This window comes from Dreissena polymorpha, chromosome 13 (assembly GCF_020536995.1).
Source record: "Dreissena polymorpha isolate Duluth1 chromosome 13, UMN_Dpol_1.0, whole genome shotgun sequence".
NCBI classification, from domain to species: Eukaryota; Metazoa; Mollusca; class Bivalvia; order Myida; family Dreissenidae; genus Dreissena; species Dreissena polymorpha.
Window position 1 is genome coordinate 26,943,541 of NC_068367.1, and position 24,360 is coordinate 26,967,900.

General features: G+C 34.8%; 2 protein-coding genes across 2 annotated transcripts in view; one reads left to right on the top strand and one right to left on the bottom strand.

Annotated features, from left to right (window-relative positions):
• LOC127855708 (A-kinase anchor protein 9-like) overlaps nucleotides 1–24,360 on the top strand; it is a 477,990-nt gene that overhangs the window by 209,406 nt on the left and 244,224 nt on the right. Inside the window, exons 53-59 of the mRNA XM_052391486.1 lie at nucleotides 157–379; nucleotides 1,651–1,671; nucleotides 8,650–8,791; nucleotides 10,871–11,070; nucleotides 13,549–13,642; nucleotides 20,608–20,796; nucleotides 21,814–22,023. Of these exons, the coding sequence (XP_052247446.1) occupies nucleotides 157–379; nucleotides 1,651–1,671; nucleotides 8,650–8,791; nucleotides 10,871–11,070; nucleotides 13,549–13,642; nucleotides 20,608–20,796; nucleotides 21,814–22,023 (1,079 nt within the window). The remainder of the gene's footprint in view (nucleotides 1–156; nucleotides 380–1,650; nucleotides 1,672–8,649; nucleotides 8,792–10,870; nucleotides 11,071–13,548; nucleotides 13,643–20,607; nucleotides 20,797–21,813; nucleotides 22,024–24,360) is intronic.
• LOC127855711 (uncharacterized) lies at nucleotides 14,755–19,889 on the bottom strand. The gene is made up of 3 exons (XM_052391505.1): nucleotides 19,447–19,889; nucleotides 18,131–19,131; nucleotides 14,755–17,600 (listed from the first exon to the last, which is right to left on the bottom strand). Exons 1-3 carry the CDS (start codon nucleotides 19,779–19,781, stop codon nucleotides 17,257–17,259), a joined length of 1,680 nt encoding a protein of 559 aa, XP_052247465.1. The 5' UTR covers nucleotides 19,782–19,889; the 3' UTR covers nucleotides 14,755–17,256.

Below are 24,360 nucleotides of genomic sequence, written 5' to 3' on the forward strand. Positions count from 1 at the left end.
CTCTATAAACCTATTTTTGAGCTAAAATAGCCAGCAATAGCATAATATTTGAAAACAATTTGGTTGCAATGGTAAGTTTTCTACTTAAAAAAATCTTTCTTTAGCTAAACATTGCAAACATAATGTAAAACAAACTGTTTGCTCTTTTCTTTGCAGTACAACTTCTCGAGTTTAAAATCCAGCAAGAGAAAGTCTTACAGGACGACTTAAGAGCCAGTCTGGACTCTGAGCGTCAGCGTTGCAGCGAGCTAGCGACCCAGTTAAACCACGAGAAGAGCGCGAACCTTGACCTCCAGACGGCCATTAACACGCTTCAAGGTCAGGTGGCGAAGTTACACGAGGGACTGGAACGGGAACAGAGCAGATACGTTTCTGTTACGTAAGTATTTTAGAAAGTTTTTGAATTAACAATATGGGCCATGCTCTGTGAAAAGGGGGTTTAATACATTTGCGAAGTGTCATCTTAGATTAGCCTGTGCAGTTTGCAAAGGCAAATCAGGGACAACATTTTCCGCTTTTATGATATTTTCTGTTTAAAGAAAGTATATTCTTAGCAAAAATCCAGTTTACACTGAAAGTGTTGTCCCTGAGTAGCCTGTGTGACTGCACAGGCTGATCTGGTACGACACTTTACGCACATGCATTAAACCCCCTTTTCACACAGCATGGCTCATATAAATTATAGTACTTTTAAGTAGATATTAAAATAACTTTATTGTTTGAGTAACATAAAAGAAGAATTTTTTTTGCAATTGATTAGATTGCACTGGTAGAAGTTATCAAAATAAGTGCTTAAAAAAGAAGACCCCAATTTTAAGGGTATTGTTTTAGAGACAGAAAATATTAGATGCTCAAGGAAGTTTTTAAATAATTTCCTATAAATGGGACATGCACGATATAAAAAGCAATAGCAAGAAGTATGATTAAGAAAAAATACAAAATGTTTACTTCAGTAAAATTTCCAAAATCCATTGCAACCCTGACATTTTATTTGCAATTGTAAAAATAAGATAATAGTTTGTAATCTGAAAATAATTGGTGCCAGATCAAGTCATTTTGTTGCATAGTACTGAAATTTACGTCAGTTACATTTGTTTATACAGAAAGCATAGAAAAATACTTTGCTTTCTGTGCACTAGGCCCATCTGAGCAAATAAACTCAATTCAATACAAACTTCAGTAGACCTTTGTAAATAAATTATGAGATACACGGACTTACGACATCAGATACAACTCTGTAGGAGTTCTAAGCCCACTTTCTTAAGGAAGTTTTATTACCTATAGATTTTCACTAAACGATTGATTTTGGCAAAGAAAGGCTTCGATTTTGTCAAACTCAAAGCTATTAAGTAGATAAAACTACATTTTGCAGATATCAGTGTCAAAATTTGCAGAGGAATTAACTTTGTAAGATAGTTTAAGGCGTCTCCTTTAATTGTGTCTGATTTTATCGAATGTGACAAAGCCAGGACACTTGGATGTCAGTATTTAAAGATTTACCAAAAGTGAAAAAGATCTTCAGGTGATGTGAATATGAAAATATGAAAATGTTTTGTCAATATCTATAGTATTTGAATCTACTTTGATTTTCATTTTAAAAAGCAAACAACATATCTTAACAAAGATCTTTCTTTTCTTTGCATTCATTAGGCTTATGTGGAATTCCTTAGTGTAAGTTGTTTAAAGTATTTTGATATGTTATGGATGATTGCGTTTGATAGTATGAAAGCATTGTTAATATAAATCTCCTTAAACTGTTAATTATTTGAGAGAGTCTTTAATGTATATGTAACAACCCATTCATCAAATGCTCCTTATTAAGCAACGTACTGGAAAAACTTGACCTAATACCTGTGCCTACAGGGTCATTCCATTTGTCAGGGACGACTCTTTCCGCTTTTATGGAAATCGCTTCTTAGCGAAAGTCCAGTTTAGGCAAAAAGTTTTGTTCCCTTTTTAGCATGTATGACTGCACAGGCTTATCTGGAATGACACTTTACGCGCATGCATTAAACCCAGTTTTACCAGAACGTGCATGCATTAAGCCCAGTTTTACCAGAACGCGCATGCATTAAGCCCAGTTTTACCAGAACGTGCATGCATTAAGCCCAGTTTTACCATTACGCGCATGCATTAAGCCCAGTTTTACCAGAACGCGCATGCATTAAGCCCAGTTTTACCAGAACGTGCATGCATTAAGCCCAGTTTTACCATTACGCGCATGCATTAAGCCCAGTTTTACCAGAACGCGCATGCATTAAGCCCAGTTTTACCAGAACGCGCATGCATTAAGCCCAGTTTTCCCGAAATGCGGCTTAATATATCATCTGGTGTTTGGCATTAACCCTTTCCTACACTGAAACAAAGTGAAAATGGCTATGTGCAAACAACATAAAACCGGAATACTGCGATTAGCTGGCAGGCTGTTATGGTTTTATGCCGTTTGTTACTCATCAGTAAGTAAGGGTTTGAAATGAAGCCCTTAAAACTTGAATTTAGTAAGAAAGGTCTTTAATTAAATTTTACTTTCTTAGGGACTACCGTAAATGCGTGAAAATACGTATCTAAGTGGTAAAGGGTTAATCGCTTTAATTGCTGTTATCTGTGGCTCGATAAATCAAGTGATTGAGTAGCTGTGGGAGATTTGATAATGGGACTTTGTGTGTTGCATAAATGTTGTAAATCATAACAATGTTCACCAAACATTAATTTGCAATAACACAAATGTTCTGGTCATGTATTCCCAAAATGGTGATTAAAGAAGCCCTGGTGTATGATTTTTATGTTTTGTTTATGAGTATTACTAAATGTGTAAATCATTATAATTTATATATTGTAATTTCACACAAATCTTTGTTGGTGGTGGCTAAATCGAATGGTCATTCTAAATGATTATGTTGCTTTAATTAAAAAATGACATTTGCTTTTAAAAAAAAAACAGTGCAACATTATCATTAATTTGCAGTGGGCTTGTGTTGAAATTGAGCAAAAAGCGCTCTTCAGCTTGACATTGTGTGCTTGTTGCCTTTGTTTGGGAGTTGCAAAAACTTTATAGACAGGTAAAGTATTTCAATAAAATAGGCTGTATATGTATAGATAAATTTAAAAATTAAAAATAATTAGACCATTGTTTTGTTAAACAAATAAACATGTATGAAAGTTGTGCAGTTGCAATAGACTAAATTTGTGCTAATTATTTTGGATATGATTTTTTTATGTTTTCCAAATAAGGATTGTCAAATTAAACTAAAAGGAATGAATGTTTCAGTAGGTTATACTGTTGTAAAACATCATGGACAATTTGAAATTCAAATATTGTTTAGCTTTCCCTGAAAAAATGGTGCTACATATTGCACTTAACAGCTAGGTTTTAAATCACTGAACCATTTTAAATATTATTTTAGGTCACCAATTGTTACACCCATCCATTGAGGGTTAAGAATAATAGAAATAATTATTTGTGTGAATGATATTACCCTAGTAGTAACTCAGTTTAAATACCTGCAAAAATGATGACCAATAAATATTTGGCTTGTTGACAGCTTTTGCAGGGATTTAAATATTTGGACGATTAACCGCTGAAAAGATTATTATAGTTTCTTGTTACGTGTTGATCATTTGATCTGTGCGTAGTATTTATGAAATTATTATCAGCAGTAAAAAGTTGGCAGCATATTTTGGGTGGCTTAAATACCGCATATTTGCCATTGTAATACATTGTTCTTTGGAACAAAATTTGTTTTATAGTAACCTGTAATGACATGTTAATAGGGTTAACAGCATCTTTTGTTGCATTTGTGGTTCTTGTGGATGATTTCTTTGAAGTTGATTAACTGTGAATGTTCAAGCTATGCGGAAATGGATTTTGGTTGAATTTTGGATAAATCAGTGATTTCTTTTAGCTATGAAATTTTATTGTAAGATGATGAAACGAAAAGGAGAATTGAAAATGTATTATATGTATGGCCAATTTTTTTTACAGTGCTAATAGAGAAAATGCAATATAAGTGGAAATCTATTTATCTAGACATTTAATTTGTTCTGTAATTTACTAAACAGAAAAAAATCCATATTTGGAAACTCATGTTAGGTTTTCATTCTGAGTACATAACTAATAGGCAAAAACATAAATAATTGGCAAAAACATAAATTAATAATAACCCACAGACTATTTAAAATCTGGGCCAAAGGGGTATTTTTGCATGATGCTGAGAATTTTAGAATTCTCAATAGTTCTGTATTTTGTATAATCTTGTTTTTCTAATTTAACAACTTACCTGTATTGTGCTTTATTAGTACTATTGATTGCACGCCATGTCTGGTGGGGGGGGGGGGGGGGGGCTATACTTCGGATTAATGGCTGTAGCTCATTAATGATTTGTTTAAGTGTTGAAATAGTAAAATGTAATTATTGACATATTTTCGTATCAACATTTTGTGTGTGGTTATTCATAGGAAATATTGATCAGTGTATGCAGCAAAAAAAAGTGATGTTTAAAATGTATATAAGATAGTTTTAACATGTAGTTATGGACTGGATAAGAAGAAGTGATTAAAAATTCACAACCTGAATCTGCATTGGACGTTTGTGTATTTTAAGTTGTAGAAAACAACTAGGTACCATTTACAAGGAAATATAATAATTATCCCTCGCCATAGGCGGAGGGATATTGTTTTGGCATTGTCTGTCAGTCCGTCTTTCCGTCCGTCCGTCCGGAGCCATATTTTGGAAGTGCTTTGGCGGATTTTATTGAAACTTGGTATGAGTATATATATGTATAAGAGGATGATGCACGCCAAATGTCATTGTACACCATCTGTTAATTACAGAGTTATTACCCTTTGTATCTTGAAAAAATGTTTTTTTGAATGTCAAATATTACACTTGTGTCCAAAAGCATACTGGCGGGGGATATCAATTCAACGAATTTGCTTAATATTTATTGAAATGAAGGCACTTAAAAATGATACTTCATAGTTGAGGAAGGGATAATAGTGCATTTTGTTAAAATAAGATAGGACAATTTTATATATGTGTGTTTGGCAAGACAAAAATCCCATAAAAGAATATGAGTAGTTTCATAAGAAACAATGAGTACATCGGACGTTGCGCTGCTAGAAAAATGCAAACAGTGCGATTACATTAACTGTATCTGTAAGGATAAACCCAGAGGGCAACCAAATGTTACAAATGGGGCTCATAACGGAGAAAATGGGGAGAATTCTTCCGACGGAGAATTACAAGACTCGACAGAGATCTATTTCTCTTGCACAGCGAATATTTACGAGGGAAAATGTAGGCTACTGCAGTTTCAGAACGCTGTAGAGAGGTAATGCTGGGCGGGCTTGTTTATGGATTCTTTAGGGAAACACAAATTACGCTATTGTGTTTGAACTCTTTCCCGCTTAGATACGTATTTTGATGCATTTGTAGTCCCTTAGATAGTTATATTTAATTTAAGACCTTTCTTACTAGATTCAAGTTTGTAAGACTTCATTTCCAACCCTAAGATACTGATGAGCAGCAAATACTGTTTGCACATAGCCATTTTCACTTAGCTTTTTAGTGGGAAAGGGTTAAGTGGTTTGACAATGTATAGAAATAGCATTATGGATAAGAAATACATTTGTGTGAAAAATGAACAGAAGTTGGTACAATTAATGAATAAAGTAAGATATAAGAAGAGAAGGCAGGACTTTAAAATGAAAAAAATAAAAATCAATAGAAGGAAAAATATTATGATTTGTGAAAATCTGTATCTAGAGAAATGAATGTACGTAAAACAAAAAAAAGAGCATTAATTTTGATGGCACAAAACACTGTGTTGGTTAAGTTTAAACAGTTGTAAGATTAAGTTTTGATTACAGGAAAGCAAAAGTCAAAACTCAATAGAAAAACATTTTAGAATATCGCACTGCAGAATTTTAACAAACTTAAAAAATAATAAACTTCTACATAGAATGATTAACTCTTAATTTGATAAAAATGTCTGAACAATTCTTCATACTGTAAATAAGTTGTATCCTGTTATAATCTTACGTGCAAACTTAACAAGTTAATTCTTTTGTGGATTAGAAGGTATTAGATCTTAAGATCGAAATCGTGTTGATTTTAGGGTCACTTGAAGTAATTTGTAAGATATGGGTGTGTATAACGAGTTTGATTTATGTAATTATTGAATTATTGGAGAGATTATCATGACAAGTTCAGAGGGTATAAATTTGAGCGAGTATTTTGCTTTTGTGGTGAAAATTCAGTAGTAAAAGTATAAATATTCTTCAGCACTTTCATAAGACTGCAGGCATTTCCCTAGGAATTTGGCCAAGCACAGGGGCAAGGCAGCGCGAAATGGAGTCGATGCGGATTGGGGGGCATTTCGTGCATAGATTAAAAAAAAATTTGCTTCATTATATAAATGAACATCAACATTTCTTTAGAGCATGAAAAGACTTTTTTGTTTACTATTTATTTAATTTTACTCAATTTATTTCATTTCAGTAATATATTACAATATTAAATAACAAACATTAAGACATGATCGGAATAAAACATGCACTGCAGCAAAATTGATTTTTAAGTCCAAGCACCGCAGGCTTGGTATGCTAAAACCTTCTGGGAAAAAGCCTGGACTGTACCAAAACCTTCATACCATGTTACTTAACAGCTGCTTAAGGTCACTCAAGATTACTTCAAGGTCAAAAGTCTGATCTTCCATGTTTCCCTGCCCTCTCCATATTTACCTTTCCCATGCAAGGAATTTACTTGGCTGCAATGTTTAGGTCATAGAGAAGATTTGTAGAAGGCATGATTTAGTCATACCAGATCAAGGTCATACTTCATGGTCAAAAGTTTGAATCTTGATTTGTATGTCATTGCCATATCTCCTATACCAATGGAAGGATTTGCATGAAACTTTGCCACAATGTTAAAGGATTTGAGACAATTTACAGAAGTAACTATTGATACAAGGTCAATGTTTAGTCATTTTCATTGACCAGTTCAAGGTCAAGAATAAATCATATCAGTTCAAGGTCAAGAATTAATCATATTAGTTCAAGGTCAAGAATTAATCATATCAGTTCAAGGTCAAGGTTTAGTCATACCAGTTCAAGGTCAAGGTTTAGTCATACCAGTTCAAGGTCAAGGTTTAGTCATACCAGTTCAAGGTCAAGGTTTAGTCATACCAGTTCAAGGTCAAGGTTTAGTCATACCAGTTCCAGGTCAAGAATTAATCATATCAGTTCAAGGTCAAGGTTTAGTCATACCAGTTCAAGGTCAAGTTCATGCTTAATGGTAAAAAATAAAATTTGAGCCTCCTTTGTCTAATACTTTTTGGTGGGTTTTCATGAAGCGTACCTACAATGTTAAGTTCACTGATACAGTGTGTATAAGGCATATGTCAATCAAGCTGGCTCAAGGTCAAGGTGGCACTTGAATTTCAATAGTGTAGCCTTTATTGTTTTCGTGTCTGCTTTTGTATCTCCGTTACCCATTAAAAGTTAATGTCAATGAGAAGATGTCAAGAAGTCACATGTACACATCTAATTTTATATGGTTATCTTAACATATTCTATGTATATTGAATTGTACAAATGCTTATAAATCACATGTATTGTATTTTTATTTTAACAAGAATGCTTTAACAGTTGTACAATTTAAGTTACGTGGAAGCAATTACAGATACTGGTCTGAAAAGCACATTATTTTATTGATAATTTTTCAAATGTATTACCGATCTTATTATTTTTGGAGAAAATATTAAACAAAACCATTTTTGTCCGTTATAAATAATGTCATGCATTGGATAACAGTTTGTATGTATTGAGGAACAGGTTTATACATAATTTAAAAGAATGTCAACTTGCTCTAATGTAATAAGCACATCAGGTAAAAGAGAACCTTTTCTTCTGTCATAAATAATCTACAACCCTACTGGCCCCTTTTTCTGACAAATATTTCTAAGTCTGCTTAAAGAAAAAACAACGTATGCTAACTATTTCATACTTCTACATATTTCCATTTGAAATGTGTTGGTGTTGTAAAAATAATATTGCAGTTGTTATATAAAATGTTATTTTTATTAGCTCACCTGTTTTCGGAGAAAACCCGAGGTATTGTCATAGCCAGCTCGTTGTCCGCTGTAGGCGTCGTGCTAAAACCTTAACATTGGCTCTAAAATCAAAGTTCTTCCACTTACAACTTTGAAACTTCATATGTAGATGCACCTTGATGAGTTCTACACACCACACCCAGTTTTGGGTCACTAGGTCAAAGGTCAAGGTCACTGTGACCTCTAAAAAAAATGTAAAAAATCTGACAAGCTTTCGCTGCCGAGCGTTGGCACCCGTTATGCGGTGCTCTTGTTTGAAGTTTGTTATGTTTTCTCAATAACAAATTTGTACTTCTAATTACAATATTAAGAGTCAGCTTAAGTTTAGCTTTAGCTAAAACAGACTTAAGGATATTTATAAAAAATGGGGGTCTGCATGGGTAAGAGTTTTAAATTAAACCACTAAATTAAACCAGTATTATAGTATTAAAATGTGTTAATAAGTACATTAAACACATACACGTAACAAGATCAACTTTCTAGTATTATCAAGCTTACATTTTGAAATTTTATCAGTCTTCAATTTTTTTGTTCACAGAAATGCCTTGGAAGAGGAGAAGTCCAAGTCTCTCAACCTGTCTGACCTTCTCGAGTCCGAACGTCAGACGTTGTGGCGCGTGCAGGCGGAACTTGAGATCCTAAAGCAGCAGCAGTTGCACATCGACCCTCGTGCTATACAGGTTACTAGCTTAACTAAAGTACTAAATGATCGCATACTAGCTATGTCAAACTAAATTAAAAACATTTATTATTTGAGTCACATTTTGGGAAAACAGGGCTTAAAGTGAGTGTGTAAAGTGTCATCCCAGATAAGCTTGTGATGTCCACACAGGCGTATCAGAGACGAAACTTTCTGCCTTTAAAAGGATATTTGCTAAGAAAAGAATTCCTCTAAATGAAAAATACAATAAAAGCAGAAATTGTTGTCCCTGATTAGCCTGTGCATACATCACAGGCTAATCGGGACAACACTTTACGCACTTGAATCAAGGCTAGTTTTTTCATAGCAAGGATTAATTAGAACCTATTAATTATTTTTTTTTTTTTTTTTTTTTTTTTTTTTTTTTAATAAGAAAACTTTATTTACCTCGTCAATAGGTATGTGTAGGTCGAGGCCATCCTACTCCATACCTTACAAAAATTATGTGTTAGTAGCAATTAAATACAGCCTGTGTTAGTATACAACTAAATGATTTGCACGTTTATAAACAGCGGATGCAAGTTTATATTTAGCAATGTACAATGTATGCATGTATACATAGATACATAGTAGATGACAAACTTTGTGAAAGCACAGAAAATACAAGTAGCAAATATACTTTCTATATAACACAGGGATCTTCATACTTAATATGGAGATTTGTACTACACATATCATTGTTTTCTTTTGTAAAAGGTAAAGAAAGTGTAGATTTGAACAAACAAAATATGTGAAAACAAAACCACAGTGTATAGTTGAAATCATTCATTTCAGTGCACATCAATGTAAAGCAAGTACATTTTAAGTTATGGGTTCATTGATTAATAATCTTACAACTGACCAATTTGGAAATTCCGATCCTTGGCAAATGGTGTGCTTTTGAATTTCCCATGCTAGTTGAAAACTATTTTTTAGCCCTGGTACTGTTGGGATTTTACTATGTTTTTTACAGATAAAAACATACCTTTTCATTTCAAGAAATAAAATATTAATGGGGGTCATTTTTTCAGAACAAATCCCAAGTAGAACATCTTGGCAAGAGATGTTGGGAAAATTGATGTTGTTTAGATTCATTGAATATTTTATATAGTTGATAATGGGTTGAATGTGTTCACATTCCCAGAAAAGATGAGTTAAGGTTTCCTCATGTTTTTTACAAAAAGAACATAGATTGTCGTTAACAATTTTCATTTTATATAACAGAGATTTTGTACCCAAGATTCTGTGTACAATTCTAGTTTGAAGCCATTGTATATATGTATCTCTGGAGTTTTCAAAAACAAAGTTATGTACAAACTTCCAGTCAATGTTATTAAATATTTCATTCCACTTATTTTGACATGTAGGTTTTTCTTTATTAAATGTATATGTGCTATATATTGATTTATTTGGTTTTGCTTTAAAAACAATAACATTCAGATAGGAAGAGAAAAATACTCCAGTGGTGTTTGACTTGTTAACAGTAGCAAAACTTGATTTTTTAATAAAATCTGATACAGTTCTTTTAACTCCTTCATAGAATAAAAAATTTAGCACTTTTCCAGTGTAATTCTCAATATCATTCTTGGTCTTAAACCCTCCAGAGGTACATAATATGTCTCTAACAAGTCTAATTCCTCTTTCATACATGTTCTTATCATAAATGCAATTCATACCAATTTTAAAGTTGTCATTGTAAAATAATGGCATATTTAATACATCATCAAATGTACAAATCTTAAATGTGTTAACATATATGCTATAGTAATTAAGAACATCTTTCCAAAATGTGTTAGTTAATCTTTTAACAATTTTTTGCACATATGCATTACCCATATTTAACATTTTTTTAACATCAAACAGTGAATAGACTAATACAAAGCATTTACCTGTACATAGTGCAAGTTTCTTTATCCATGTTAGCTTCATACTTTTTTCAAATGAGTATATATCTATCATATTCAGCCCTCCCTCTTCATAAGGTTTGATAAGAATTAATTATTATTTGTCAGCAATAGTTAACTTGTTCATAATTGCAAATATGCAACCAAAACTGATTTCAAACCCTGGATAACTTCAGCAACTCAAGTCCGAGCTACAGTCGGAAAGGGACCAGCGGTGTCAAGCAGAGAGTCAGGTGGAGATTGACTCCGTGACGATACGGAATGTCCAACAGGACCTCGAGATGGCGCGCCGGCACCAGCAGGCGACAGAGGTGGAGCTGGCACAGCTGAGGCAGACCATTGAAAGAGAACGGCAAAAACAGGGCGAGATTACTAGGTAGGGAGGGGACTGGTTTGGGGTAGGGATTACTATGTTTGAGGTGATTACTAGAAATTGAGAGATTACTTGGTATCGAGAGATTACTTGGTATTTGGGGGATTTCTTGGTATTGAGAGATTACTTGATATTTGGATATTACTAGGTATTGGGAGATAAATAGGTATTGGGGGGTTACTTGTATTGAGAGATTACTTGGTATTGAGAGATTACTAGGTATTGAGAGATTACTTTGTATTGAGAAATTACTAAGTAATGAGGGGTTACTAGATATTTGGATATGACTAGGTCTTGAGAGATTACTAGGTATTGAAAGATTACTTTGTATTGAGAGATTACTTTGTATGGAGAGATCTCTAGATATTTGGAGATTTCTATGTATTTGGGGGTTACTAGATAGTGGGAGATTACTATGTATTGGGAGATTACTAGGTAAGGGAGATTATTAGGTATATGGCAGAGTTGATCCAGAAAATGTTCAGAGGGGGGGCTCAACAGGGGAGGGTGCGGGAGGGGTGTCCCCTTCCGTCGTCGAATTTTTTTTGGAAATGGCACCTTTAAATGATGCGATTTCCTGCTATCTAATCAGCATTTTGCATGATAAAAGTGCATGTGAAACAAAAAAGAACTTGAGTTTACACATCAAGTGTGACAGACACACGGACAGACAGACACACAGGGGTAAATCAAATGTCTCTCAAACCACTAAAGTGGTGGGAGACATTATCTTTATCTATAACTTTTTTAACGGAGTTAGATGGGTGGACCTCCTATTTAACCTTGTTGGATATCCTACTGGGTCAACTTAGGTACAACATTAAAATGTTTATGTCCATGTCCCTATGAATGGAAAGCAGGCACACAGCGGACAACCTGTCCTGACCCATTGATGATCTTAGTTTTGTCTTAACAAGTCCTTGGGCACTGATACTCCTTTCACACTCGCATGATGTGACAGGGAACACGCATGATATGGACAAAACAGTGTAAATGGTGGGGTACAGCTGGGAATCACAATGTGCAACAGAGCCCTGAAGGGAAGAAGGTGGGTTGGGTACACCTTTCCACCTAGCCTGCCATATAAAGTACAACTCGGCAGGGAGGGACTGAGGGGAAGGGAGATCATCATTGAACCATTCAAGTTCACTAGCACTGACAGGAGAGGAGCACATTTGTTCATGTATAAACTTCAATCCCATGGCTGCCTTAGTCTGCAAATCATTGAATTGGGTGTCCATTTCGTTCACAAAAGTGTCAACAAAGGGAGTCGTTAGGTTTCTTGTGTAGTTTAAATCGGGTGTTGCTGCCTCGATGTTGTCACGCTTTAAGAAAATGATTTAGTTTCATATAGCAAAGTAATTCTTCATTTTTGAGTCTTTTAATTTTAAAAACTATGGATGAACATCAAAGCAGTTAGCCCGATTTGTAAAAAATAAAAATAAAAAAATAATTGCCATTCATTAAGTGTGCAGTTGAATTTCACTGGCAATAACTTGTTACTCAAAAGGATTATCACTCTAAAGAGCTAATACCAATTAAATTCATCAAAGAAATTACAGAGAAAACAATAATGATTGTCCATTGCGTTCGTCTAAACTCTTTAATTGCTACAAATTGAAAGATTGTTTTTCACAATGTTCATGCGGCAGCCATTTGTAAACATTTATCTATAGCTAAATGTATGGATGAATTTCATTAGTTGAATGTATCTTCTTCAGCCAATCAAATAGCGCAGTTTATTACTTACAGTCAATGAAGCGTGCACTTTAGCTGACAAAGGTTAGATCGCCTGTACACATGCCTTGGGGCTAATCACACAAATCGACAGCTGTTTATGGCTTAATTAGGGACAAATGACAGGAAATACACAAGTGGATTGAAACTGTAAGGGGCTCATTTTTATTAAAAATTGTGTCTAGCCAGCCAGCTGGGGGGGCTTTAGCCCCCTAGCCCCCCCACCTAAATACGCCTCTGTATGGAGATTGCTAGGTTTTGGGGTAGCTATTCAAGAGGCGGTTACTATATAGATAATTAGAAATTGGAGATATTTGGGAAGTTAATTAAAAAAGGTAAATTAATCTTGTAGCGTTTAAAGCTGTACAAAGCACCAGGATAAACGTGAAAATATCCAAATCATTCAAACAAAGTTAACAATACCCATTTATAAAAAAAACTTAAGAATTTCCATTTATTAAAAAAACACCAAAAAAAAACAATATCCATTTAATTAAAAGACTTTACAATACCCATTTATTTGAAAAAAATTAATACACTATCCCTTTATTTAAAAAACTTTACAACAAACTTTAATTATTTTTTTTTGCAATATTCATTTATTATTTATTTTTTTACAATATCCATTATTCCAAAAAAACATTACAATGTCCATTTATTCAAAAAAACTTTACAATATCCATTTATTTTAAACAAACTTTACAATATCCATTTATTAAAAAACACGGTACTTGGTATTTCCAGAGCACTTGATCGTGAGAGAGCCAGATGCAGTCATCTCCAGCAGAGCTTGGATGTGGAGAAGTCACAGACAGAACGGCTTAACAACAGAGACCAGGTAACATCGAGTCTGACCCCAGGTCTTGTAGATTAATGTGCTCATGGTGAGCTTTTGTGATCAGCTTTTGTTCGTCCTCCGTCGTGCATTGTGCAGCGTCAACATTTGCCTTGTTAACACTCTAGAGGCAATATTTATTGTCAGATCTCATGAAATTTGGTCAGATGATTTGTCCAGATAATATATTAGATGAGTTCGTAAAAATGGTTCCGATTGGTTGAAAAACATGGCCGCCAGGGGTTGGGGCATTTTTCCTAATATGGCTATATATGGTTACAGTAAAACCTTGTTAAAACTCTAGAGGCCAAATTTATTGTCCGATCTAAATGAAACTTGGTGAGAAGGTTCGTCCCAATGATATTTTGGACTTTTTTGAAAATGGTTCCGATTGGTTGAAAAACATGGCTGCAAGGGAGCGGGGCATTTTTCCATATATGGCTGTAGTAAAAAAAAAAACACTCTAAAACCAACATTTATTGTCCAGTCTTGTTAACACTTGGTCAGAACTTTTGCTTTTAATGATATCTTGGATCAGTTAGAAAGTAATTGGGTTGAAAAACATTGCCACCAGTGGTCGGGGAATTTATCCTAATATGGCTGTAGTAAAACCTTGTTAGCACACTAAAATTTACATTTATAGTTCACTCTTCATGAAACTTGGTCAGAAGATTTGTTTGAATGATATCTTGGGGCTGCTTTTAATTAGCAGGTCAGTTCCTTTGTATCTCAGTTGAGAGACTTTTGGACTTTTAGGCCCTCTTGTTTTTAGTTGCCTTAAAAAGCTGTTATTCTTAAACAGCTTGAAAGTAGAGAGTAGACTGGCTAGCGCAGTTGTTAGAGCACAAAGCAAGATATTCTGGTTTGATTCCTGGCATAGCCATATAACTTGTTGTGAATGGGCATACAATTAAGCGACTTGATTTGGGAAAAACAGACTGACTTTTTGACATTGCGACTATGACCTAATAGTGGCTATAAAATCGTCTTAAAAAGCCCAGATGTCCAACTTACAATAGTATCTATAATTATAAGGTGAGCCTTTCAGGCTGTAAAATCTTTCAGGCTGTAAAATAAACTTCAACAAATAACTGGCATATATGAGTAATACAACGTTGTTGGAAATGTAACTTTAATACACAAAATAATGTCTATTCATGTAGTAAAACAATTAATGCAAATGTAACTTTAATACACAAAATAATGTCTATTCATGTAGTAACACAATTAATGCAAATGTAACTTTAATACACAAAAAAATGTCTATTCATGTAGTAACACAATTAATGCAAATGTAACTTTAATAAACAAAATAATGTCTATTCATGTAGTAACACAATTAATGCAAATGTAACTTTAATACACAAAATAATGTCTATTCATGTAGTAACACAATTAATGCAAATGTAACTTTAATACACAAAATAATGTCTATTCATGTTGTGTACACAATTAATGCAAATGTAACTTTAATACACAAAATAATGTCTATTCATGTTGTGTACACAATTAATGCAAATGTAACTTTAATACACAAAATAATGTCTATTCATGTAGTAACACAATTAATGCAAATGTAACTTTAATACACAAAATAATGTCTATTCATGTTGTGTACACAATTAATGCAAATGTAACTTTAATACACAAAATAATGTCTATTCATGTAGTAACACAATTAATGCAAATGTAACTTTAATACACAAAATAATGTCTATTCATGTTGGGTACACAATTAATGCAAATGTAACTTTAATACACAAAATAATGTCTATTCATGTAGTAACACAATTAATGCAAATGTAACTTTAATAAACAAAATAATGTCTATTCATGTAGTAACACAATTAATGCAAATGTAACTTTAATACACAAAATAATGTCTATTCATGTAGTAACACAATTAATGCAATTGAAACTTTAATACACAAAATAATGTCTATTCATGTAGTAACACAATTAATGCAAATGTAACTTTAATACACAAAATAATGTCTATTTATGTAGTAAACAGATAATGCAAATACTTGTTTATTTGATTGGAAGAAAATTGAAAGGTGAATGTGAACATCAGTATAAGTTAATTTATTCAGTAAAACAAAGTGAACGGTATAGGCAGATAGCTTTAATGACATAAGTTAATACATATAGAACTATAATCAACAAAAGTATAATCTAAAAACAGCAATTAAAGAAGTCTGTACAATACATAATTATAAATCTATATATAACTTAATATTTTTATGCCCCCCTTCGAAGAAGAGGGGGTATATTGCTTTGCTCATGTCGGTCTGTCGGTCGGTCTGTTGGTCGGTCCGTCCACCAGGTGGTAGTCAGACGATAACTCAAGAACGCTTGGGCCTAGGATCATGAAACTTCATAGGTACATTGATCATGACTCGCAGATGACCCCTATGGATTTTGAGGTCACTAGGTCAAAGGTCAAGGTCACGGTGACCAGAAATAGTAAAATGGTTTTTGAATTATAACTCAAGAACGCATACGCCTAGGATCATGAAACTTCATGGGTAGATTGATCATGACTTGCAGATGACCCCTATTGATTTTGAGGTCACTAGGTCAAAGGTCAAGGTCACAGTGACCCAAAATAGTTAAATGGTTTCCGGATGATAACTCAAGAACGCATACGCCTAAAATCATGAAACTTCATGGGTAGATTGATCATGACTCGCAGATGACCCCTATTGATTTTGAGGTCACTAGTTCAAAGGTCAAGGTCACGGTGACCCGAAATAGTAAAATGGTTTTCGGATGATAACTCGAGAACGCATACGCCTAGGATCATGAAATTTCATAGGTAGATTGATCATGACTTGCAGATTACCCCTATTGATTTTGAGGTCACAAGGTCAAAGGTCAAGGTCACGGTGACCCGAAATAGTAAAATGATTTTCGGATGATAACTCAAAAACGCTTTTGCCTAGGATCATGACACTTCATGACCCCTATTGATTTTCAGGTCACTAGGTCAAAGGTCAAGGTCACAGTGACAAAAATCGTATTAACACAATGGCTGCCACTACAACGGACAGCCCATATGGGGGGCATGCATGTTTTACAAGCAGCCCTTGTTTTAGGATAGAACTCATTGTGATTGTTAAAAAAGAAAAGAAAATGTAGGACCTTCCCTCGTTAATTGCACTCAGCCGTTCTTTTTACTTTGCATAAAAATTACACCAAAATATTGTAGAACATAACCACAAATAAATTATGTGTGTAAATGTTATTCATTTTTAGCTCGGCTGTTTTCGGAGAAAACTTGAGGTATTGACATAGCCAGCTCGTCTTCCGGCGTCGTGCTCAAACATTTTTATTTTGCATTTTGTTAACCTTTTGAACATTGGCTCTAAAATCAAAGTGCTTCCACCTACAACTTTGAAAAAAAATAAAAAAAAATTCTGACAAGCTTTCATTTATTCTTAACTGCATCAGCAGCAGAGCGTTGGCACCTGTTTGACATTAGTAGGCACGACAATATTAAATCATCCATGTGAATTATGTGATGAAACGTAATACTGAATACAAGTTTGGTGTGGCCAAGAATTCATGTAAAGTACATGTTCCAAAATGTTTGTACTGAAACTTGTCAAACAAAACTATATTACTTTAAACACAACAATGTTACTGTCCGATTGTCCCACAATGAGGGATGCTGTACTCCTTTTGAAGCAGACTGAGCGTACATTATGAAGACCATCCTTCCTGGTAGCAAGAGTGGCCAGCTTCTTCTTGCCTTCACCATCCAGTTGTAGGATGTCTGATACAGAAGATTCCCAGACCAGCACCTGTCCCAGATCAGTCACATGAATACCTCCTGGGTCTTGTAGGTCTAGGAAGGTGTGGAGAACTGTACCATCTCTGGCAAGGGTGAGGACCTTGCTATGGGAATTGTCGGTGACAAATATCTTTTCACCTGAAGGACTCACTGCACATTTCCATACTGTAAAGAGAGCAGGATCATTGTAGTTAGTTCTTTACAGAATCATGATGTTAATAAAGACACTCTTACACTTATTCATGTAAGCCATTTGTTGTAAATACTAGAGAATGATTTTTCTTAAAATGAATCATGTATGCAAGGATGATTATATTATGCTGAAACCCCATGGAATAAACAGCACTAACATACTCTTAATAAGTACATGTACTCACTGACATAGTCAGAGCTTTCTGACATGACTATTATTATGGAATTATTTGAAATATTTTTCTTAACCAATAAAAAAGACGTAAACAGGAAAGAAAAATGCAAGAAAAACACTTGATAAAAGGAAAGACTTTTGTGTTGAGGAGTTTTCATGCACTTATATTGAAATTAAAGTCAGTTATTTGCAAACAAAATTGTCTGGAGCTGGAAAATGTAAAATACAAATGATTTTTGTGTTAATATGTATATATAAAGTGTAATGCTATTGTATTATTTCATATAAAAATTTCAAATGTTATTGGAATATGTACACACAGTTTTACCTGTGAATTTGCCTGATCTATCTTCATACAACTTTTTCCACAGAGCTCCACTCATTGAATACTTGTAAAGTGCAGTTCCAGAGGTGAGATACAGGTCTTTCAGATCATGAGCAATACCATAGCAGTAATGCTGAAACTGCAACTTCCTGCCCTTAACCAGCCGCCTCTTTTTCACAGAGACAAACAGGACCTCATGTGTGTCATCAGTATTCACAGTAACAGCTACTTCATTTTGTGTGATTTGACACATATCATTTGGATAACCAGTTAAATCACAATGTCCCACCACCTGGTATTGAGGATTGAGTAGCTTAACTCGTTTATTCGCTTGATCTGCAACAAGGATCTCATCATCAGTTAGAACACAAATGGCTTTGATACCGCAGCTTCTATCACTTGGTATGCTTACATTATACTCTGACTTTCCTTGCACAGTGAATAGTTGGTCTATTACTGATAATGCCTTGGTACTGAGTACAAACCCCCCTAGACCGGACAATTTAGACAAGTACTGTTGAACATCACTGTCGGCCTGGAATGTCAGTGAACTTTCGACCTGAACTGAGTTCTCCTTCAGATAAGTTTCAGAATAATAAATCTTTTCCAGACATTTCTTACTGGCAATAAATGACAGTTCCACTTTGCCTTTATCAACAACGTCATGTATTGCGCCACTGAGTTGTTCTAGAGCATTTTTTAGCTTGCTGCAATTGTCCGTATCAGTCTTGACAGAAGCTTTTAGATTGGTCAACTTATCATCTAGCTTTTTCATAGTGTTTTTTTCAATTTTGTCTAGAATACTATTTATTTTTTTGCGTGTTTCATGTATTTCATGTAATTGTTTGTCGTATGAAACCTGCAAAGACTGCATGTTGGTATCCCAATAATTCTGAAGTTGCTTGATTTCTTCAAGAATAGTTTGGATCTTTCTTGCTAGTAGCTGCAAATCTGGTAGGGGTCCTTTGACTGACTCGGATATCAGTGTTACTTTAGCACATTGTCTGAAAGGGAAATAATATTCAAATATTTGTATGTGGTTTTCATGGCCATTATGCAAAAATATGTCTGTACTTTTTTTCATTGTGTTTTTGTTGTTTTTAAAATCCTATTTTCTAGTTATTACATATGTAAAGATTTCATTATGATACTGTTTTCTAATTTTAAAGACTCATAATTGAAATTTGTATGCACACATTTGATGGTTTTTTTGCAAAATAAAATACTACAAATAATTGATCTGAATAATGCTGTATTGAAGGGTTTGTATATAAAAACAAACATTTTTGAAAGCAAATATATACTAGTATCCCAGTTACCTATGATTTAGGAAAGCACAATTAGTGCAGCACAGCTGACTGTGGTCATTGCAGTACATTTCTAGATGTTTGTCTGTATGAAGGTCACACTTCAGAAGGAAATCCTCCACTTCCTTGGACAATGGCCACTTACTTGTGTCTCCCCTTCCATATGTCACATGTTTTCCAAACAACTGACCATGAAGGTTAATGCATTTTGGACAATAAAATTTTACACAGTTATCACAGTAAAACTCCGCCCACTGAACAGTTTTGTGCTCATGACAGGGGGAACAACAAAAGTCTATAAATGAATCAGAGCCACTAGCCATAGTTGACTGAGAAAACGTTGCCATCTTGTTCACCTTATTAATTGTATTCAGAAAAAATCTATATTCCTTAAATTACACCCATTCAACTGGTGGTTAAAATCAAATAATATAATACTTTGTACCTACAATTTACAGATAAAGATTTGAGCTATCAGTACTTGGCTTCATGTGACTGTATGCATTATCAAATCATATGAGGTGTACATGTATGTTATCATATATTATTAAAGTCTGTTATCCCATCTGAGCGTTAAGCCACAGTCCACTTAAAAAGGTTGCTATCTTGAATATTATTTTGCTATCTGAGACAATTTCTGTTATATATAAAGTGACACACTACCTTTAATCAGACTGGGTTAGTTGGGTTAAAATGTGATGACACTGTGAAATATAAAGCCATGTCATGACTTATTGACACAATTATTAAGTACTCTTAAAACATGATTCTTCAGTAAAAATTTAAAGAAAGATATTGCACAAATAATTGTCATAAAATAACCCAAAAGTAACTTCATAAAAGTAAAAAAGGAGAGAAAACATATTTGTATTACTTTTAAGCTAACCTGAGCACAATGTGCTCATGGTGAGCTTTTGTGATCGCCTTTTGTATGTCGTGTATTTCGTTCTTTTTTATATTGATCTTCTTCAAAAATGATGTATGTTTTGTATTTATGCTGTTATTGCATATTTATGTTAATGACGATGAGCTGTATATGTGCTTAAGTCGAAATAATCTGTTCTGTTCAGTGAAGTACCTATGTCTTTACATTACATGTAATTTTGAAAAAAAAATATTATGAAATATAGAAAATAAAAAAGACATAAAACAATACCTTGATTCTGGCCGTAGGTGGCGATGGAGGACCTAATCATGCAACTGGACGCTGAACGTGCCAACGTTGAAGATCTCCGCAGTGCGTACCAGCGCGAGGCTGCAACAAGGGAAGAAATGACGTCGGAACGAAATATGCTCAAGGAACATATCTCCCAGGAAAGAGCCCTGAGTGACGAATTGAAGACAGAACTGGAGAAAGTTCAGGTATTTCATGGGGCTTTTTTCCCCTCTTTTTGAAGCGGCCATGGCCCCCTCATTTTGTGAAAACAAGAGTCGCAAACTGTTCAAAATTATGGAAAAGCATTGATTGCAAACATTTTTTGATTGCTTTAATTTGAGTGGTAAACTTCTTGAATTTGTGAACATTTTAGTAGTGATCTTCATAATTTAGTCAAAAATGGCCATTTTCTAAGAAGGAAAAATAGCCATGTTTCAGGTCTGTTCATCTTTTCTATGGTATGGGCTGATATATGGTGTCACTCTTGGTGTTTCAAATATTACAGTCTTCCTTTTAAGATTGATTTTAAAGTTTAGGTATTTCCTGTCTTTTTGTTTGTCGAGTGTAGGGTCTGCCATATTGTGTCATTATTTGTATGGACAATCACACGTTCTATGCCCAAAATTGTTCTTTCCTCTGCTGAGAACTTAGTCTCCTCCTAAATAAAAAAAAAATTAATTGACATGATGGCAGAAAAAGAGGTGTAAAAAAGAGTATTTTAGCAGCACTATGGGAAAAATGGGCTTTATGTACATCCAGTCTGGGTTGAAAGTGTTGTCACTGATTAGCTTGTGCACACTGCACGGCCTTATCTGGGACAAATATTTACACACTTGCATTAAACCCCCTTATCCCAGAGTGCTACTCAGTTGTTCCTTTAATAAAGCTTCATGGACTGTAGAATTTTGAAATATTTTGTATTTTGCGCACCTTTCAGTTCGAAAGGTTAGAAACCGTTAACAAATTACAAAAACAGCCTCCTATTTGAGCCTTTCTCAGGGAAAACGGGGCTAAATGCATGTGCGTAAAGTGTCATCCCAAATTTGCCTGAGCAGGCTCAGAGGGGACACTTTCCACCTTACTAGATTTTCACTAAAAAGAGACTTCCTTCAAAGGAAAAATATTATTAAAGTGGAAAGTCTTGTCTCTGATTAGCCTGTGCAGACTAATCTGGGATGAATTTTGGAAATTTTTTGTATTTTCATATTTTGTGCATGTTGCAGTTTGAGAGGTTGGAAGCTGTTAACAAACTGCAAAAAGAGCGCGAGCAGTCGACCCGCTTTAAGTCAGAGCGCGACCAGGTCACAGACGAACTGCGCCAGGTGAAATCTCGTGAGATCACGCTAAATCAGGACCAGCAGACAGAGAAAGCAGCCATGCGGAACAGCGTACGTGAAGTGGAACGCGAGAAGGAGGAACTCAGAATGAAACTTGTATGTTGAGAAACTGTTGTTGCAACACTTTGCCACTCAAAACGCACGATTAAGGGTTTGTAGTCTGTTAGAAAATCAATTTAAATTTTAGAAAAGGGAATTCAAGATAAGTGGCAGTTAAGTGGGAACAGAGGAATATTGGAAGAAATATTTATGTGGGACAATTTTTTTTTCTAGGTTTACTTGTTGCATTCATATGAAGGTTTAACGTAAATCAAATTTATGAAATATATTGCGTACCATATAAAAGGGAAATTGTATTCTATGTTTATTCAAAAATATTTGTGTACTTTCAAAGTTTATTGCCTTATTCAAATTCATCGTTTTTAACTCACCTGAGCACAACGTGCTCATGGTGAGCTTTTGTGATCGCCTTTTGTCTGTCGTGCGTCGTCAACATTTTGCCTTGTGAACACTCTAGAGGCCATATTTATTGTCTGGTCTTCATGAAATTTGGTCAGAACATTTGTCCCATTGATACCTCGACTGAGTTCGAAACTGGGTCATGCTGGGTCATAAACTAGGTCAATAGGTAAAAAAAAAGAAAAACCTTGTGACCACTGTCGAAGTCACATTTGATGCCCAATCTTCATGTAACTTTGTCCAAATGTTTGTCTAAATGATATGTTGGTTGAGTTAAAAAATGGTTCCGGTCCGTTGAAAAACATGGCCCCCAGGGGGCGGGGCAGTATTCCTTATATGGCTATAGAGAAACCTTGTGAACACTCTAGAAGTCACAATTTTTGCCCAATCATCATGAAACTTGGTCAAAACATTGGTTTCATTGATTTCTCGGACGAGTTAGAAAATGGTCCAGATCGGTAAAAAACATGGCCGCCAGGGGGCGGGGCAGTTTTCCTTATAAGGCTATAGTAAAACCTTGTTAACACTCTAGAGGCCACATTTATTGTCCAATCTTCATGAAATTTGGTCAGAAGATTGGTCTGTATGATATCTTGGATGAGTTCGAAAATGGTTACTTTTGCTTAAAAACATGGCTGCCAAGGGGCGGGGCATTTTTCCTTATATGGCTATAGTAAAACCTTGTGAACACTCTAGAGGCCACATTTATTGTCCAATCTTCATGAAATTTGGTTAGAAGATTGGTCTCAATGATATCTTGGATGAGTTTGAAAATGGTTACGTTTGCTTGAAAAACATGGCTGCCAAGGGGAGGGGCATTTTTCCTTATATGGCTATAGTAAAATCTTGTTAACACTCTAGAGGCCACATTTATTGTCCGACCTTCATGAAACTTGGTCAGAAGATTCATCCCAATAATATCTTGGACGAGTTCAAAAATGATGCTGGTTGGTTGAAAAACATGGCCGCCAGGGGGCGGGGCATTTTTCCTTATATGGCTATAGTAAAACCTTGTTAACTCTCTAAAGGCCAAATTTATTTTCCGATCTTCATGAAACTTGATCAGAAGATTTGTCCTAATGATATCTTGGATTAGTTCGAAAATGGTTTCAGTTGCTTAAAAAATATGGCCACCAGGGGGCGGGGCATTTTTCCTAATATGGGCATATACAGTGTATCATGCTTTAGTAAAACCTTGTTAACACTCTAGAGGCCACACTTATTGTCCGATCATCATAAAACTTGGTCAGATGATTTGTCCCAATGATATCTTGGATGAGTTCGAAAATGGTTCCGGTTGGTGGAAAAACATGGCCGCCAAGGGGGCGTGGCATTTTTCCTTATATAGCTTAGTTAAACCTTGTTAACACTCAAGAAGCCATATTTATTGTAGGATCATCATGAAACTTTGTCAGAAGATTTGTCCCAATGATATTTTAGACAAGTTCGAAAATGGTTCCAGTTGCTTGAAAAACATGGCCACCAGTGGGCGGGGCATTTTTCCTTATATGGACTTATGAATCTACAGGAAACTTTGTCAGTATATTTGTTAAATGATATCTTGGATGTGTATGAAAATGGTTCTGGTCTGTTGAAAAACGTGGCTGCCAGGGTGTTCACTAGTCATGAAAGTTTGTAAGAACATTTTGTTCTAATGACATCTTGGGCTGCACAGAACAGGTCAGTTCCTTTGAATCTCAGGTGAGCGACTTTGGGCCTTTAAGGCCCTCTTGTTTATCGGTGGCTATTCATCCAATCTTGCAAATGCTATCTTCATTGTTAAAAGCTTTCCGGTTTGTGTTACAAATCTGTTTTTTCGAGGCATCAAAAAGTCATTTTAGTATGTTATATAAATTCAATGAGATAATTGTTGGGCAGGGGGGTGGTTATATACCATATTTGTCCAAGCCAAAAAAAGACCAGCAAAAAATAATGTGTAACAAAAAAAATGCTGTTTGTCATGGATATTGCCAA

Excerpts from the sequence above, each read along its gene's own strand:
- LOC127855711 (XM_052391505.1), bottom strand. The coding sequence starts at position 19,781 with ATGGCAACGTTTTCTCAGTCAACTATGGCTAGTGGCTCTGATTCATTT. Across the intron at positions 19,132-19,446 it reads TGTGCTTTCCTAAATCATAG|ACAATGTGCTAAAGTAACAC; the intron begins GTAACTGGGATA and ends TTTCCCTTTCAG. Across the intron at positions 17,601-18,130 it reads TAGATCAGGCAAATTCACAG|TATGGAAATGTGCAGTGAGT; the intron begins GTAAAACTGTGT and ends CTCTCTTTACAG.